At 43.3% G+C, this 19,102-nt stretch overlaps 2 protein-coding genes across 5 annotated transcripts in view; one reads left to right on the top strand and one right to left on the bottom strand.

Annotated features, from left to right (window-relative positions):
• LIN54 (lin-54 DREAM MuvB core complex component) overlaps nt 1-7,968 on the bottom strand; it is a 43,563-nt gene extending 35,595 nt beyond the window's left edge. Inside the window, exon 1 of one of the 2 annotated variants that reach the window (XM_052773422.1) lies at nt 7,933-7,968. The gene's annotated coding sequence lies outside the window, so the exon portion shown is untranslated. Of the gene's footprint in view, nt 1-7,282; nt 7,377-7,932 lie in introns of those variants that run through there. The other variant, XM_052773429.1, reaches the window with a different exon arrangement.
• Nucleotides 7,969-8,271: 303 nt separating this feature from the next.
• On the top strand, nt 8,272-18,889 carry COPS4 (COP9 signalosome subunit 4). Of its 3 annotated transcripts, XM_052773266.1 has the most exons (11): nt 8,272-8,634; nt 9,615-9,741; nt 9,861-9,940; nt 10,708-10,859; nt 12,133-12,236; nt 13,109-13,262; nt 14,403-14,553; nt 15,719-15,889; nt 17,271-17,386; nt 17,744-17,828; nt 18,314-18,889. In XM_052773266.1, the coding sequence occupies exons 2-11, from the start codon at nt 9,692-9,694 to the stop codon at nt 18,445-18,447; spliced, it is 1,197 nt and encodes a 398-aa protein (XP_052629226.1). In that variant the 5' UTR covers nt 8,272-8,634; nt 9,615-9,691; the 3' UTR covers nt 18,448-18,889. The 3 variants fall into 3 exon arrangements, with proteins under 3 accessions (XP_052629226.1, XP_052629217.1, XP_052629234.1); XM_052773257.1 differs by lacking the exon at nt 9,615-9,741 and having other exon boundaries at nt 8,275-8,634; XM_052773274.1 differs by lacking the exon at nt 9,615-9,741 and having other exon boundaries at nt 8,518-8,630.
• The last annotated feature ends 213 nt before the right edge of the window (nt 18,890-19,102 follow it).

Here is a 19,102-nt window from a genome sequence, read left to right as displayed (position 1 = left end):
ACTGTTTTTTAAACTTATCCTAGAAATCTAAGTTGGCTTTCTTCATTTTTGAGTCCAATGGAGCATTGAAAGAAAAGTAAAAATAGCTCAACAGTTACATTGCAGTGATTCACCAGAAAACATGCTTCTAGCTGCAGATCTCAGCAGCTCTACCAGCCTTAAACATGACAACACTTAACAAGTACAGAATATATTTACTTACAGAAGGACTGAGCTGAAGATAAATAGCTTGCCTGCAGGCAAACCATGACATGGTTCAGATGCCAAAAACCACTATTACCCCCTTCCTCCCTATTTAGTCTCTAGATAAAGCACCTCTGTATTCCTTTTGGGGAAAATTTATTTAAATAACCAGGACTGTGCAATAGCTGACTGGCTTTTGTGGAATGAAATTGAGTCAAGAGATCAATTCAATAGGAGAAACGGGAATTTCAGTGAAATCTTCATCTCTGCTCCAGAACCATGTGAACCACTTCAAATGCAGGCTTCTCAGACCTCTGAAGTCTCATTTATCATAACACAAAAGGTTGAAATGCTTCTGAAACACAAACTGATAAATTTTTTTAGGTGTACACAAGAAAACCAACAGTTCAGCTTTCAGACGAACACCTCAAAAAAAAATCTTACAGACAGGACTAGCCAGAGAAAAGCATTTCAGTGACTAGGACTACACATTCTCTGTTACAACTTTGTTTTCAATAGCCTGAAAGCAACACAGATACAGTAAATATCTTACTCTGTCCCTGGAGATGCTTTATTCCAGACAGCATACCAAGGCCACCTGGAAGGAACAGATCTTTGCACACCCCCCCTGTGCTGCTCAATATACACCTTTCTGTCTTTACAGGATACCCTTCCCAATTTGACTTCCATGGCAAACATGCTCCGCCACCAGTTGGACAAGTCACCTCTACACTGTCCGAGCTGAAACAGATCCAGAAGGTTCATCTCATTCTCAGAATTAATAAGAGAAGAAATAATTATACGCAAAGCCTTAATTGTGTGTCTCCATGCAAAAAGTTGGGGGTTTTTTTATGTTGCAAGATCACCTAGCTGATAGCTTCCCTCTCTACTACATCTAAGACAACTTTGTACACACAAAAGAAGCTTTTGCCAACTGTCAATTTATAATTTTGGGGATTGGAGATTAACAGTGTTGTTATATGTGACAGGACATCGAAGTTGACCTATAGCCTTCGCAGGTTATCTGCTGTGACTCAGCTGCCCTAGCTGATCGCTGCACTGTGTTAAAGCACCACATACCCACAATGAGCTGGATGCACCTGAATCAGAGGGTGTCTCAGCACCTTAGTTATGTTCCCCCAGAATCCAGCTCAGGACATGCACCCAAACAGCTCTGTGTCAAACTGTGCAGTCTATCAAAACCAACTGAGCAGCAGCAATATAAGTGACTATGGGATGAGTTTGTGCAAAAATTGTATAGCATCTGCATTATTGAGGGTAGTCTAGGTTCTTATTATATGGACAACTAAGAGGTAACTCCCTTCCAAGGACAAAGCTTATTTCGCAGCCATAAACAAATATTAGAAGCAGAAGCAAATGTAACAACTCATGATAACAACATCATTAAGAATCTTTGTTAAGAATCCAGGACAACCAACTTGTCAAAGCTTTTTAGTCAACATTTGTCTTTTTGCTGACATAACACCAAAACTCACCTTCCCATTCAACAGAGAGAATGTGCTCTTATTTTTCCCAGTCATTCCAGTAGCAATGATAAAAATTCACACATAGCCTCCCTCTTTCATGTTTTCTGCTTCTCTCTTGGGAGAATCCATAGCTCATATGCAATTCTTAATTTTTTTAGTTCACAGGAAACAGAAGTGACAACCTTTGCTAATATCATTGTAGGTGCTAAATTGACTACAGACTTGTTGATCCCTCTGCTGTAGCCAGTTCGCAGCACTGGCACCAGAACTATTCTTTGCAAGCAGAAAAAACCCACTCTTCATTTAATGTTCCAGACATTAACCCACCAAATAGAAGAAACTTATTTCAAGAAAAGATTGAATACAGTACATAAAAACGTAAGGCTCATAGTTCCCACAGATTCTTGACTGCTTGCTAGTGCAAGTAACATAGAACAGCCACTTCTGCAAAGCAGAAACAAGCTACAGTTAAGAAAGTAAAGATCACTTGTTTGCCTAAGTTGATTTCAAAGGGAAAAAAAAAAATCTTAGAGAAACAAATAATTTTATTGGATCATTTTATAACCAAAACAAAATAAAGAACATGCTAGTTCATTTCCTTGTTTGCTGTGTTCTCCCATCCCTTTTTGCCAAGTACACACAAGCACACATCAACTATTCCAGGCAACTGAAATTCACAAAGATCAATGGCACAAAAAGATAAGAAATGCAGTTCTTAAGAAACTCTTGACACTGGATGTGTTTTCTCTCATTTGCTAGAAAAGTCTTCATAGAAGCATATGTATACCCAAGATTCATCCCATACTGCTGGCATATTATCAAATGAAAGACAACAATTGCACATAGGCAATCTTACTGTACTACAATTCTCCTAATTAATTGCAATCCTTCAATTTTGCTACCATTTCAAGAATGGGTAAAATAGTGTCATTCATTTTATGCATTTCCTGTTTTCTTACTCTCTCTGACACTCTACATTTTGTCTCTAAAATTGAAAGGTTTGTTTTGTCGTAAAGCAAAGAATTACAAAATCACTCAGCACTGCATTTTTTCAACAGAGAGTCTTTTGTTTAAGCTTACCGAGCTAGAGATTGCCTTAAAAAAATACATGTCATGAAACAAAAAAAGATTAATCCATAAGAAAGCTATGATTAACAAAGGTAAGTGGAAAAATTAATCATCTAAGACTGCAAACTCACCATGTTCGCTTGTGTAACAGCAGAACAAAAGCAAATCATTTTAACACAGTAACAAAATATGCATGTGGAACACAAGACAAAATAATTTCCATTCTCTTTCCCATTCTCTACAGAAGACAAGATACGGAGGCAGTTTGTCTGCACGCTTCCCAGAGGATCATGGTTCCAGATTTATCAAATACAATACCAATGGCAAACTACAGCAAGGAAAAACCCCCGACCTTACTCCTTATCAAATGCTGAATACATAACTAGTGTAAGTATCCAGTCTTATCATCGGTTACAAGGAATACTAAGAAAGTATCAGGCATTCTTCACCACAAATTTAACCATCTATAGTAGCAAAATTCAAAATAATAGTTCCCAAGGCAACCCTAATTCACTTAAACAACGCACACCGTTCCCTTCCCATTACTCTACATTTTGTTAAGCAAATGCTCCCTATGTGAAGCACCATATGTACAACTGTGTGCAGCATATCAGAAGAACGGGCAAGGTACACAAATTAGCAACTCCTATGTGTAACACACCAAGTGATATGGACATGAGAGTTTTATATTAAACAGTTACAGTTTTTAGGGGTTTTTTTGTTTTTTTCATGGGAAGAAAGATTAAACTCATGTCACCACTGCCATGTTTATAACAGAGTGGCTAGCTGTTTTCTTTTTAAGAATGGCTGGAAGACAAAAACCAAACAAACCAACCACTTGCCCACATACCAGTTATGAGGAGATCCTTCTTGCCTTGGCAAGTTCTGGGTAATTTAGGCTTCCACTACAATTTTAAAAGGAAAACCAACAGCTAAAAAAACCTTATCTGTCAACAAACTTGTAATTACATATAATAACACAAGCAACTGCTACAATTTTTTAGCATTTACTGTGAAAAACATCCTATTGCACTGCTATTTCAAATAGCATCCTTTGTTACTTTGACCACTGCATACACATGATCAGCAGCATTACTTCCCTTATACTGCAATTCCCTGTGTGTATTAAGCCAGCACTACCACTAAAGCTCTCCTGTCCTCCTTTGGCACCTGCCTATTCATTTCCATACAAACATATTCCCTCCTCTTTGTGCTAGCAAACATTTATGTAGCTGCAAGGGCAGCCCAGATGAAGATGAGCTGGGTTAAAGCTAGCCATCCAAACCAAACTGTGGGTTGTCACAGCCCTGCTTTCTCCACACTGCTGACACTGGTGTTCAACCCAGGAAGAAAACTACTCCACAAAGTAGTGAGCAAATTCTGGTGGGTCAGTGTGCTGAAATAGCTTAGTTCAAAGTCTATGAGCACCGGAACGGCACCAAGGAATCGCACCACAGCCGACAATCCAGCTGGGTCAGGGGGCTGGGGAAACCCAGGAACCTCCCTCTCCTCCCAGCCTCGCATTTATACTCCCTGCACAGAGGGAAGGGGAAGAGTACAACCAACTCTTTCAGTGGTGGCAGAACACTAGACTACATCAGGCCACTTTGTGTAGATTCACTCCAACCTAGAACAAAAGCCAGGTTAATTTTAATGCAGACCAGTCTTTAACTGTGGTCTATGAGTAGCTGCTGAAGTGCTTACAAAGCACAAGAGAGGGGGAAAGCATGGAAGAGTAAGAAGCTGCCAGGGAAGAGCAGAGCCATCTTCCACACCAGCAAAGCAGCAACAAGTGCTCATGGGATTATAGCAGTGCATACCCACATCTTCTCCCAAATAAATGGGAGAGTAACCCTTAGAAAAAAACACTGAAAGCAAGTATGAAACTACAAAAGCTGTCAGAAAAGCTCTGCCCAGACACTACAACATTAACAATTAACTAGGTTTTAAAACAGAAAGCTTTCACTTGTTTGCAGATTGTGTCTCCTGTTTCATTCAAATATTTGGGGAGGAGAGCAGATTAAGCTATGTAGGCAGACCTGAGACCACTGTGAACTTTTTGATAAAAATAACATAAAAACCCCTAACAAAATACCCCCAAAAACTTATCTCAGGAACAACAGATTCATCTAAAGAAGTTTCTAAAACATTCTTCAGATAGTCTTCTTAAGTCCATAGCAGAAACTCCAAAGGAAGGAAAAAAAAAAAAAAGAAACCAGCCACACCATAGAGATGGGGACTGGGTACGTATCTGGAACTTGTACGACGGATCAGAGCAGAACCCAAAACTAAGGACATAACCCTCACGTGGGTAGCAACATGTTCGATTGCAGAAGTATGGCTTGTGAAGGGGAACGACATCTGGATCTCGAACATGAGAAGCCCGTATCTCTCACATCATGTAGCTATGCACCCCCATCACTGATCAAGGGATTATTCCAGCAGTCTTGTTCTTTCCCATGCAAGAAAAACTTATTTATGTTTTCTGATGTTGTCAAGTGAGCAAGCTTAGTCACAGGCTGTACTGAAAGCCACATGCTGCTTACCGGTTTTCTAAGCAAGTAAGGAAACCAAGCTACTCAAATATAAGGCCCAGCAAAATACAAACCCTTGAATCAAGAGGTCAAGAAACATTTTCCACTTCTTATTGGGAGCTCCTGCAGCTAAGAATAAAAAAAAAAACCAAACAACCATGAGTTTGTCTCCTAGGTATTTGTTATGAATGCCACCACTGTAGTATACAAATTCCATAGGACATTAAGATGTGCTTCTAACAGCATGTGAAGAAAGCACTACCTCTATAGCACAGGAAGGGAACAGAAGCACAAGCAGACCAAGTGACAGATAAGGAAGCACAGTTTATTACCAAAGCAGATATCAAAACACCCCCCCAATCTACCTTACTTCCCCCCGCCCCCGCATATTTTTCAAACAAGTGTAAGGGAAAAGAATCTAAGGGGCTTTGACTGCTTTTCAAAAACCTAAAATAAAAGATATCCCAATGTATGAGATAACAATGTCTCTAAGGCTGAAATACAACAGCACTCTTCATCACCACACCTCAAACTTACCTGTGGTTAGCAGATACTCAACCTGAAACCAGCTAAAGCTTTTAGAGAATTCTAGCCGAACTGTTCAGAGCATTCAGTTACAAACTATCTGAGCTTGGACATCACAGAAATATAAGGAAACAAAACAACAGCAGTTTGTTCTTGACATGTAATCTGAACAATCAACCTTGCATAACAAACTACTGAAACTTACTGCATTACAAGCATGAAGTACGTTTTTAACCCATTAGAGAAACTGGGCTGTATTTTTTAGCACACTCTCCAAGCCAGCCTTTAAGAGTGCTCAGCCTACAGAGCAATACAGCCATACATCTCTCTGTAGGTCGACAGAAGTCTGTACAAGGCATGTAAACAACAGTTACCGCTTGCTGATGCATATGTAAACCGGATGTCTTGGGCAATAAAAAAAGACAGGTCTAACACATTTTATTTTACAAAAGGATTCCCCTGACAGAAGAAATATTCTCAGCTGATAACCCGCTATTCTTCTTTCCTCCAATAAGCCAAAAAGCAATTGTGAATAAGCTAACCACACACGCAAGACATTGCCTCTTATTGCCAGCTTTATGTAAATGTTGCAAAGAATATTCCAAATTATTTTTCTGTATTCAGTTTTTTCTACAATAACTGTAATATATTTCAAGCAACTGTTCAGAAAGATGAACCTAATGAAAGATGATTTAAATATCTCTTCTTTCTTCACTTGAAAGACTAAGTCCGAGAGCTTTCGTCCCGTTCACGCTATGTTCCAGTGGACAATTTCACGTGTTCTCAATGCCACAGTGCTTTCCAGAACTCAAAACCTCCATACCAAATGTTACATAATTAGTACACGATGTGCTTCAAAGTCAACGCCACAAATAATTAATAACAGATTCTGACCGCCAATATACCTCTTAATGTGCAAGAGTGATGAAGAGGGAAGCTGGGACGATCCCGAAAGATGGTCCAGCTAAATTCACTTCGAACTCAGAGGCTATCCGTGGCCGCGCAGCAGCATGCTGAAGGCACAGGTATGCCCTCGCTCTCGGGAAGTGTGGAAAACACCCCACACCGTTTTCACCGCACCCCACCCTGCAAAGCAGAGCTCCAGCAAGCGCCCCTGCAGACAAAGGCGGGACGTCCTCACCCAGGACCATGTCCGGCAAGGTTCCGGCAGGCCCTCAGGGGGCAGCCCGGTCCCCACCGGCGGCCCACGCCAGCAAGTTTGGCGAGGACAGCGTCCCCAGGCCTAAGCCGGCCGCCACCGCGTCCCTCCGCCGCCACAGCCCCGGGCCCGGGCCCGCCCGGCCCCGAGTGCTCCCCACCGCCCAATGCAGTGTCCCGTGGGCCAGAAGAGCCGGGCCCCTCGGACCCCAGGCCCAGCGAGGCGAGCCCCAGCGGCCGCGACCGTTGGCATCGCGCGACGCCGGCGACGGCCGCCCCCACCCCGCGGCCGTTACCCCTGCGCGCACCCCCCCCCCGGGGCCTCACCTCATCGGCGGGCGGCGCGGGGGCGGCCGGGAGCCGCCGGGCTCCGTCAGCGGCCGCCGCCGTATTTCGAAAGATCCGCCATTTTCACCCCGTCACCACCGCCCCCAGCGGCCCGCCCCCGCCGCACCTGCCCCCGCCGCACCACCCGGGCGCCCCGCCCCGCCTCGCCGCCGCGCGCGGGGCGTCCCCCCGCCCCGAGCTGCCCCGCCGCCAAACCCCAACTGCTTCCGGACCGGCAGGGAAGGGGGCGGCGGCGGCGGCGGGTCCCGCACAGATCCCCAGCCCGAGAAGGAAGCCTCGCCGCCGGCCCCCCGCCGCTCCCCGGGGCCGTTTTAAGCCCACCGCTTCGCGGCAGCTTTGGGTGCAACCGGTCTCAGCGAGCAGCGGTGATGAGACCCGCTGAGCGGGCATCCCCCGCGGCAGAGGGACGACCGGGACCGGCTGTCCCCGCCAGCCCGGAGACGTCGGCGGGGCCGCCCGGGAGCCCGCCCCGCCGCGGGGAGCGCGCCCGGCGGGGGCCGGGCCTGTGCCTTCCCGGCGGGAGGCGGCTGTCAGCTCTCCGCCGCTCCCTCCCCGCCAGCGGGGCCGTGCCCGCACCCCCTTTTTCGTCCTCCCGCCGCCGCCGCCGCTTTCCCGCCCCTCGCACTCACCGGGCGGGCGGGCGCTCTTCCTCCTCCGCCACCGATGCCTCTCGCCGCCGTCGCCGCACGCCCTCCGCGCCTCGCGCCGCCGCCGGCCCGGCCCCGCCCCCCCTCCCCTCCGCTACCGCGCCCGGCGGCGGCGGCGGCGGCAGCGCCCGCGACGAAGCCGCCGTGTTTGTTCAAAATCACGCGCCCCGCGCCATTCCCCCGCCGCATCCCATAATACTGCGCCGCGCCGCCCTGGCAACCGCCGGCGCAGCGCCCCGCGCGCGCGCGCGCCGCCCCGCCCTACGCTTCCGGGCCCGCCCCACCCGTGCGGGGCCGCCCGCTTCCGGGGCCGCGTACGCCACTCGAGGAAGACGCAGCCTTGCCCCGTGTCGAGGCCGTCGAGACGCGCGCGCACCCACGCGCGATTATACACGTATATATCTCTGTATGTGCCGCCCTGCGGCCCCGGGAGGAGGGGGGGGGGGTGTGGCCCGCCTCAGCTTTATCCCTGCGGCCGGGCTCTGCCCGCGCGGACGCTCCCCGCCACGTGACCCCGCCGCGCGGCGGCCCCTCTAGCCTGCCGGCGGCGCGGCTCTATGGTAGGAGGAGGTCTGCGGCGCGCGAGGGGGACGGCGGCGGTTCGGTGAAGATGGCGGCCGCGGTGAGGCAGGACCTGGCGCAGCTGATGAACTCCAGCGGCTCTCACAAGGACCTGGCGGGCAAGTGAGTGCCGGCGCCGGCCTCCCCATGACGGGGCGAGGCGGGTGAACGGCTGTTCGGGGTTACGGCCGTTGGGGGGGTGGGGGTGGGGGGCTGCCGGGCCCTGGGCGGGCGAGGCGGCTTTTGTCCAACGGCCGCGCTTCTTTAAATAAAAAGAAGAAAGAAAGAAAGATTTCACTTCATGATTCTGTCATTTTTTATTTATTTTTCGTTTCCAACGACGGTTTGCTCTGTGCTGGTGGTGTCCTGTCCTAGTGCAGGCTTCCGCGCGGGGCCTTACCCCTTCGCCGTAGCTCCCTCGTGTCTGCCCGCCGCCCCTCAGAGTTCGGCTGCCCTGCCCTTCGTCTGCGTGAAATTGATAGGTCGGGGAATTTTATTTTCCTCGGCTGCTGTAGATATGTCAGCAACTCCATTATTATTACTTTCGTTGGGTGGGTATTTTGAATGGCAAACCTTAGGGTTTGAGCCACTCACAGTGCTATGTGTCACATAGTTTTTCTCTCCCCCGAGGGTTCAGTCAAATGTCGATCAGTCACATGAAATTATTTGAGTCCCAGTCCAGTTGCTTATTTTATAGAGGAACTGCTTCACTTCTAGGTGTCTCATGTAAAAACTTGGAAATGCTCCCTTCAAAATGTGGCTTCAGCGTGAAGGTAGTACTTCACCAGTATTGCACACACTGATGTTATGGCCCAGGCAAAGTTTATTTAGCTTTATGAAGCATGAAAACTGGATTTGCTATTTTTGCAGGAATAAACACTTAAAAATTGTCTGCACCTGTGCTCACGTCAAGTGCCCGTAACACACTATTTACCTCCCACTCCCAACGCTGTTTCTCCTTCTCATCAAATACGGCATTTTGAACATTTGACTAACTTCTTATGTTTTAATCCATGAGCGATATAGTTTTCATTACTTTTTCTGTGCACTATCCTATGGACGTGATTTTTTTTTAACCTTCAAAATTGCACGTATATTCACAGATAACAAAATGATGAGCTGTGTTATCTGAGAATCTAGTCCTGGGATTTAAAAAGAGCCAGATACCAATTCTAGGTGAATGTTCCTGACATGTGAGCACAAACACTTTGGAAAACGGCCACCTCAAAGGTATAGAAAATATAAGCAAAAGTAGGGCTCTGACGTAGAAAATAAGCAAAGAAACAACTTGTTAGTGAAAAAATGTGCCCTATGAGTGATTTTTTTTTTTTTTTTTAATCTGTGGACAGATACCGTCAAATATTGGAAAAAGCCATTCAGCTGTCGGGTGTAGAACAACTTGAAGCTTTGAAAGCTTTTGTAGAAGCAAGTAAGTGTGTCTATAATCGGTTGCACACTGAGTGAAGGCCAGAGGTCTGTGGGATTGCATATTTGTTAGCTCTACATAAGGCTATGTAAATACCTGATATTTTGGTCCTATTGGATCTCAAACACAACTAGAAGAGGAACCATCATCGCCACATTCAGAAGTTAAGGGAGTTGTTGTAACTTTCCAACCTGACAAGTGTGACAGCGTTGGAAGGTTAAAACATAAAATAGTCTCTCTTGAATGCTAAAATTGATGCTGGATGCCAAGCGGTATTTAAACTAACAACCCTCTTCTTCCCTCATCTCAAGCTAGTTTGAAAAACTGTCAAGAAGAAATGGTTAGGAGTTTTTTGTGTTGTATTGGATGTTTGGCTTATTGAATACTCTATAATTTATAACTGTTGTAATTTTTTTAAGTTTAGAATAAACTTAGTGAATTTTAATCTAAAGGTTTGCTTTGTCCAAGATGTTTCAGCAACTGAGAACAGTGATTCAGAATGAAACATCTTTCTAAACAATAAATCAAAGTGAGAAATTTATTATTATGTCAGGGGTTAGAACTCTGGTGACCTCTAGTGTAAACAAGCTGTTTCTGAGAGAAAAAAAATAATCTTTTAAAAATAAAGAAAAAAACCCCTTTCATTTGGATACAGATTTAAAAACTTGAAATATTCAAATTTAATATAAAAGCAAATGATCACTTACCATGAAGGCACTGACAGGCATTGCATCCATCTTGTATTTTTCTTCCATGCGTCTCTGAACCAGTGGTGAACGAGAATGTCAGTCTAGTGATCTCACGTCAGCTACTGACAGATTTCTGTACCCATCTTCCAAGTCTTCCTGACAGCACGGCCAAAGAAATTTACCACTTCACCTTGGAAAAGATACAGCCTAGAGTAATTTCATTTGAAGAGCAGGTGAGAGATCAATGACGAGGGGTTTTTGGTTTGTGGGCTTGGCTTTGGGTTTTTTTCCCTTATCTGCTGACTATTTTTAGTCTTTAAAAAAGCTGTTCAAAACAGATATTCCTACTTAGAGTCCAGTTTTGCATTCCTGTACTTGCAAAACCCGAGCTAAATGCAGAGAGTATTTAGGACTGTGCAGAGAATACAGACTTTGTTTTTTCATCAGGACGCTAGGCATGTAATTCCTCCGCTACCATAAAATGGCTTCTTACAATGAAACAATAATTGAGCTCCTGGAGGTACTGTCAAGAGACAGACTGGTACTCATTGTCTTGCATTTTACCCAACTAATGGAACAGGCAGGTGGTGTAAAGAGAAGCATCCTGACAAATAGCTTTTGTTTCAAAATAAATATCTCTCTGTGTGTATATTTTAGCCATAATGATTTTACCAGAAGAAAATGTTTTCTTGAAATCCCAATTCTAGTTAACTACTGAATGTGCTGCAGTTCTTTTTCAGTTCAGTTCTTGGGTTTGTTGTATGAGTATTCACCATCATCTGAGATGGTGATAAGAGTTCTTACAGAAGATGTTTATATAAAAAGCCTTCATTTTTATTTGAGAAGAGAATCAAGGCAGTTTCTGTCATGATTTATATTTGCTTCTCTTTATCCTTTGTCTTTTTAAGCAGCTTTTACTCTATAAGTCTTAACTGAACATGCTTGCCTATATATTATGATTATGCATAAATTAAATCCAAGACATCAGATGATTTCTTTTTTTTACCCACACTTCTGCTTATAAAACCCAGATTGTAAACACTGATATTTTACCTGCTGACAACTGCTCTACAAAGAAGTTTCTGCATAGGATCTAATCATAGTTCACCTCATTCATATCTCAAGGTGTGATACAAGGTATAACCGCAATAAATGGCTTGTGAATCTTGGTGTTCCCGTTTCATCTTGAAAGCCTTGTTTCATCTTTTTAAAAGCTTTATAAAGGCTTTGTCGCTCCCTGAAAATAAACTCCTTTTATCTTGTCACAAGCTTAAGTGGAAATGCTTCAAATCGGCACTCAAATTTAAAAAGCTTGGTATTAAAGCTTGATCCAGGAGTCCCACACAGGACTCCTTGCGTGGAAAGAGTTGAGTGCATGTAGGTTGCTGTGTCTGTGAATCTGGCATATCGTTTGAGGGGATTCATGAACAAGAATAAATACTGTGAAAGTTAATACAGAACCATTCAACTTCTACAGTGTTTGCTATTGATTTTATTATTGTTTAGGTCGCTTCAATAAGGCAACATCTTGCATCAATCTATGAGAAAGAAGAAGACTGGAGAAATGCAGCGCAAGTATTGGTGGGGATCCCTTTGGAAACAGGGCAAAAGTAAGTACTGTCCTAGACACAGTTCTGCGTTGTTAAATATACTTGCTGCCTTTGTACTCAATGAGACCAGCAAGTGAGAGTTTGGGGGTTGCATATTTTTCCGGAGTTTCAGTAGTTCAAGCCAAAACTACTGCCAGATGACAAAAGTATAGCTTGATGACTGTACATTACAGTAAACAGTGTAGTGGGTCAAAATACTGCACGAGAAGTTTTGCACTATTTATTAGTCTTGTTGATAAACAGCCTTTTTGATAGTATTTTACAACAATGCTAAGGTTATTGAAAGATTCTTGAAAGGTAGCAGTTCTTCCACGTGTTTGCCTTTACAGTTCAAAATGAGGACATAGTTTGAAATTGGATATTAACAAATAGAGTTGAGTTTTTTTCTGGGGTTTTGTTTGTTCGTGGTTTTGTGGTTTGTTTTTTTTTTTTTTAAGTCTAGAACCTTTGCTGTTACTTTCCTCCAGCTGTCCTTTCTATCCTCTTTCTCTGTATGCATGTAGAAGGAATTGCTGTAGGTTTTGCCCATTTAGCACCTATTTATTCCACTGCAAGTTTGCTGCTTAACTCAAGTGGCACACCACTTATAACAAACTTCCAATCCAATAAAACCAGATTATTAGAGTGTACATTTGTGTCTTGCTGGACAGCATTATTTCTACTGGTGTTTGTAGGAGCCAGTTCTATATTGGCATTCATGTCAAATTTCCTTACCTTGAACAGAGAGCACTAATTTTGGTGTTAGGGAAGAAGAAAGCAGGGTAAAGCAAACGTTGCCAAGTGCTTAAGAATCATAATATATGTTTAGAACAGCTGAGAGCAAGGGTGGTTGTGGAGCAACTCTAAGCACTTGCTTTTCTGTTTCTCTACAGACAATACAATGTAGATTATAAACTGGAGACCTACCTGAAAATTGCCAGGCTGTATCTGGAGGATGATGACCCAGTTCAAGCAGAAGCTTATATTAATCGAGCTTCCCTGCTTCAGAATGAATCAACTAATGAACAGCTGCAAATCCATTATAAGGTTGTCTGACTTGCTTCATTGCTTTCACTTTTTAAAAGGTGACGATTCCACATTGAGATGTTCTTATGCAGTGCCACTAAAACTTTCATAATGAAAAAAGAGACAAAGAGAAAAGCTGCAAAATGGTTTTGGGAGCTTCAGAGCCACATCTTAGCAATAATTAACCAGCTCATTCCTTACAATTTGGAGATAAGTCTGTAAAGGTTCCTTAAATGCCAGCTTTACTGATTGAAAATAAAACTTAGGCTTCCAAACATCTGAAATATTGTTGAAAATATTGTCTCCACCTTTGTCTGTAAGTCTAAGGGGGGGGGGGGGATCACATCCAATATTAGGGACAATGGAAGTCCCCCCCCTTTCCCCTCCCAGTAATTAAATACTAAGTCCCATCCATAAAAGTAGCTTTAAGTCTCAAGTAGTAAAGTAACTGCAGACCTTTCTGTTTATTTGTGGGTTTACTGTGTACGTAGTTCATACACTTAATTTCTCAAACCACTTTAGTAACTGGGATGAGCAGTGATAACTACAGTGTGACAGTACCAATCAAATGTGGTGGTGTTTAAAATTCTACAACACAAAGCAGATGTGCCATGAGCTGTAACTCAGAGTGTGGTGGTTTTGGTTTGTTGGTTTTCCCTGTTCTTTTTTTCTCCCCCCTGTGCTATGTTTTAAAGCTGCCCTCAGCTGGAAGTGTAAATATTTTCTGTAAGCATTAGAAAAGCACAAAGGATGGGAGAGAAGAAATATCAGATACTGTTACAGCACTGAAAGGGAAAAGCAAACACTTGAGACAAAAATTGCTACCTCAGTGCTACCTGTCAATGTCAATAGTGAAGGGGAAACTTACATAAGTACAATATCAGCTGCACAATATTTCATTTACTTAGTTTCTGGCATTTAGACATTTGAACTGTTTAACGTGTGAATAGTGCTGGTAAATGCCCTTTCAATTGCTTTCCATGATACTTCAGCAAGGGCTTTACAAGTCAAACTAATAGTTCCAAGACACAGATTTCCTTAGGATGCAGTAGAGCAATATTTATGGGAGCTGTCACTTGATAAATGTGGCAATTTATGCACACCTATTTTATGCAGCCACCTCTGTTAGTTTTCTTTTTCTGAGACATACTTTCTTTCTAGGTTTGCTATGCTCGAGTTCTTGATTACAGAAGAAAGTTCATTGAGGCTGCCCAAAGATACAATGAGCTCTCCTATAAGAGCATAGTCCATGAAACGGAGCGACTGGAGGCATTGAAGCATGCTTTGCATTGTACTATTTTGGCATCAGCAGGTAAAATACACATTACATTTTTGTGTAAAAGACTCAACACATGTATTTCGTATCCCCTGAAGCAAGTCAGCTTGTGTGTTACTTAGAATCATAGAATCATTTAGGTTGGAAAAGACCTTCAAGATCATCGAGTCCAACCATCAACCATGCCCACTAAACCATGTCCTGAAGTGCCTTGTCTACGCACTTTTTGAATACCTCCAGGGATGATGACTCAACCACTTCCCTGGGCAGCCTGTTCCAATACCCGACAACCCTTTCAGTGAAGAAATTTTTCCTAATATCCAATCTAAACCTCTCCTGCCACAACTTGAGGCCATTTCCTCTCGTCCTATCTCCAGCCACCTGACGGAAGAGACCAGCACCCACCTTACTACAACCTCCTTTCAGGTAGTTGTAGAGTGATAAGGTCTCCCCTCAGCCTCCTTTTCTCCAGACTAAACAGCCCCAGTTCCCTCAGCTGCTCCTCATAAGATTTGTGCTCCAGGCCCTTCACCAGCTTGGTTGCCCTTCTCTGGACACACTCCAGCACCTCAATGTCTGTCTTGTAGTGAGGGGCCCAAAACTGAACACAGTATTCAAGGTGTGGCCTCACCAGGGCTGAATACAAGGGAACAATCACTTCCCTGCTCCTGCTGGCCACGCTGTTTCTGATACAGGCCAGGATGGCATTGGCTGCCTTGGCCACCTGGGCACGCTGCTGGCTATATTCAGCCAGCTGTCAACCAGCACCGCCAGGTCTTTTTCTGCTGGGCAGCTTTCCAGCCACTCTTCCCCAAGCCTGTAGCGCTGCATGGGATTGTTGTGTCCAAAGTGCAGGACCTGGCACTTGGCCTTGTTGAACCTCACTTGGCCTTGTTGAACTTGTGGGGAGGGATCCAAAATTGTGAACACGGTGTCAAAATTACCTGTTGGCATACTGTTAACTCAGAGTTGGATTAATTCTATGTCTTTGCCAATGATAAGGTGGCACCTTGGCTAAAGATGCAAAAGATAGTCAGTGGCAAACAGTGTTTTGGAACTGAACACAATCAAGTTCCTTCTTTGGTATAGCTTCGTTGGTTAATTGCATGTATTGAGAAAAAGGGACGATAACTTTCTGTTGTTTACCTTTAAATGCTCAATGCCTTGGTGATGATTTATGAGAATTCTTCTTGACTCCTAGGACAACAGCGTTCTCGCATGCTTGCTACACTCTTCAAGGATGAGAGATGCCAGCAGCTTGCAGCCTATGGGATCTTGGAGAAAATGTATCTTGACAGAATTATCCGTGGAAATCAACTGCAAGAGTTTGCAGCTATGCTAATGCCTCACCAGAAAGCAACTACAGCTGATGGTACATATTTCTCTGAAGCCTTGTAATGCTAGGTGTTCATTCACAGCAGTTAGACTTACCGAATGCAGTCAAGAAATGAGATGGAAGAGAATTTAGTATTGCTTATATGATTATTTTAAAATTTATTTTAAAATCTCCCAGCATGTTACCCTCCTGAGTATAGTTTAATAGCAAAGCTTCTTAGCCATAGTTTGTCTTTCTGATTGGCTGTTAAGGTTTTGAAATACTCTTCTAGAAGATAACTTGTAAAAATCTTGTTCTTCTGTCCATGTACAGTCCTCTTCACTGACCAACTCCCAGTATTTCTAACCTTGCCTCATAGTTTGAGTCTCTGTCCTTTTGAGCTTCTCCAGTTCTAAGGCACTGTTATAAATAGGATCCCTAGAAACACATGACATGCGTGTAGGTCATAAACGGTCTGTGCAGATGATAAATTTATTTGAACTACTTCATGACTTGACAGGAAGATGACAAATAGTGGGAGGGATGACTTGGACCTCACACTGCCTCCAAATTGTTTTCTGATCCATCTCACTGACGTCTTATTAGCTCTGTTCTTCCTGGAACCTCTGAAGAGTGAGAAATAATGTGAAGTAATGACTTCACTGGAATCCTAAACACACTGGTCTCAATTTTCTAAATTGGAAGAATATTGAAGTGAAAAAATACATAAGCATGACATCCCTCTTAATCAGGAAAACCTTCCTAGTGAACAATACTTATTGATTAAGGACAAATAAACAACTGTGTAATCGCGGAAGTGAAAACTGGTTAAAGGTACTTTCTAACAATAATCTGCAGTCCTTTCCTTGGGTCAATTTGTTGTTTATTTATAACCTGTACTGTTTGTCCATATAAGTTAAAGAATGCAGGTTAGTTGGTATTTAATAATGTCCTTATCTTCAACTAGAGGTTAAGGGGCAAATGAGCTGAATTGTTAAATCAAAAAGAGAGAAATTAGATGAAGGTTTATCACTGTACAAGCATAGTAAGAGGGAGGTTAGTTGTACCCCTAAGAACTGTAATGAATAAAAGAAAAAACAATGGTCTTTCCATTTGGCAAGCTAGGAACTGATCACAGGAGGTCAAACTCCCTCAATTCAGATGTTGACTCTTGTAGCAAAACGAAGGGCTCCACTTGATTGTTCTAGAAATTAAGTAAAAGGGTTTAAGCTACCTGTCTTAAAATCAACCACATGCCATCCATTTGTTTTTGTTCACTTTATTTTGCGTAGCATAACACTAATGCAAGGCAGATGCATCTGGACTTTCTGCACATGTAACCCTTGGGGGAAAAAAGCATTTTCCATCTGCTCTACAATATAAACCAAGTATTTCAATCCTATAGTAATGGATTTTTTTTTCTCATCTAATCCCTAAGGCTCCAGTATCCTGGACAGAGCTGTTATTGAACACAACTTACTATCTGCGAGCAAACTTTACAACAACATTACTTTTGAAGAGCTTGGAGCATTGCTAGAGATCCCTGCAGCTAAGGTATCAGTTTTCTACATCTTTTGTGAAAACAAGGAGCATCAGAGACGTAAGAAAATAGCTATGGTAAATATTAGGAAAATTAGTTCAATATTACAAAATAATTAATTATTCCATATTATGAGGAAGGTTAAATATCTAGCACACCTTATGAGAAGGAAAGGTACATAATATGGAACGAACAATAGTGGAGTTAGATGCCACTGATAGTATGCTAATCATTTCATAATTAGTGTTGTCTGTAGGTTCCCCCCTGCAATGTGTGAAGATGTTGAAAAACCCATAAGGACTATTAAGTCTTAATCATTTTTAACTTCTTTCGGAATGGAAGAAGTTTCTAACCTCTTTTCATTATTTCAGGCAGAAAAGATAGCTTCTCAGATGATAACCGAGGGTCGCATGAACGGATTCATTGATCAGATTGACGGAATTGTTCATTTTGAAAGTAAGTTCAACCACAGTAGTTTGGTTTTTTTAGCACCATTCAGGTGAGCTCTTTGAGTTGCTGCTTACAGGATAAGGAAATTAAGTTTAATATCTTGTCTGAAGTGAGTTTGCTGTGTGTTGCTGTGGCCAGGAGGTGGCAGAGTTTGCCTTAATGGAAGACTACACCCACCCTCCCTACTATGCATTCTCTTACCCACAGGGACGTGTGAATATATTCCATCAGTCTCCTTGTAGGAACAGGTCCACCAGGAAGTTCTCTGTTCAATTCTACTTTGCAATGCAGGAGTTAGGCTTGTAACAGACAGCCAAAATCGTTTTAGCTTTTGAATTCAGAAACAAGCATGATGTAGCTCAAGGAAGGCTTCCTCTGTGAGGTAGGCGAGGGCAGTGGCAGAAAAAAAGGTTGCAGTTGAAAAGGCAAGGGAATTGTTAAGACTTGCTTTGTTTTCTATGGGTTGGTTTTTGGTTTGTTTTTTTTTGCAGCCCGTGAAGCTTTGCCAACTTGGGACAAGCAGATTCAGTCACTGTGTTTCCAGGTTAACAACCTGCTGGAGAAGATAAGTCAGACAGCCCCAGAATGGACAGCGCAGGCAATGGAGGCCCAGATGGCTCAGTGACTGTGCAGCCATTGTCTGAATGGAGGCAATCGACTGCCTGCTGTGCTGGAAGAAGGCAACTGAGTAGGACTGTGAACCAAACGAATAACCCACCTTCATTTCCGCACCTTCTGCTTTCACTCTGGCTTAGGAGACAATTAGGTGATACCATGTTTGGTGTGACAGTCCCTCAGTTCTCTGAGCATAGAATGATGCTGTTGCTGCCTCTGCATTGCACTCTGCTGTCTGAAAGCTGTGGTTTCCGCGTAGAAGAAGCTGTAAGGTCTGCAGCAAGCTTTGGTTTTGGTTTATTTAATTTTATTTTTTTTCCACTGCATTGCTATAGCTTTGTAGCCCATTATGTCCTATGATGCTTGTCCTGCTGTGAAAATACAAGTGCCATGTTTCTTTTAGTTGTAATTATTCTAATAAAGGCTGGAATGAGCCACTTGGTTTAAGTGTTGCAGAGACCTGTTTTGGTTTTGGTTTTTTTTTCTCTTAAGCAGTAATTAGAAATCAGTTGAATTTTTGGAATTGTCAGTTTCGGCCCCTGAAAATGTTAAATCAAAACCAGCTTTTTTTCCTTCTGTGTTTATAAAATGCAAATCTTAAATCTTACCTGAAGGAAATACTGACACTTCTTCTGCATTGGTGCAGCAGGGCACAGAGTTATCTG

Source organism: Harpia harpyja, chromosome 2, assembly GCF_026419915.1.
Source record: "Harpia harpyja isolate bHarHar1 chromosome 2, bHarHar1 primary haplotype, whole genome shotgun sequence".
Classification (NCBI taxonomy): Eukaryota; Metazoa; Chordata; class Aves; order Accipitriformes; family Accipitridae; genus Harpia; species Harpia harpyja.
The sequence above is the reverse complement of the archived record's forward strand: the minus strand, read 5'-3'. Positions and strand labels throughout refer to the sequence as shown.

What these genes read in the sequence shown, in the direction of transcription:
- COPS4 (XM_052773257.1), top strand. Translation starts at nt 8,561, where the DNA reads ATGGCGGCCGCGGTGAGGCAGGACCTGGCGCAGCTGATGAACTCCAGC. An exon ending in TACTATTTTGGCATCAGCAG is followed by an intron (nt 14,554 to 15,718) that starts GTAAAATACACA and finishes CTTGACTCCTAG; the next exon opens with GACAACAGCGTTCTCGCATG. An exon ending in GAAAGCAACTACAGCTGATG is followed by an intron (nt 15,890 to 17,270) that starts GTACATATTTCT and finishes CTAATCCCTAAG; the next exon opens with GCTCCAGTATCCTGGACAGA.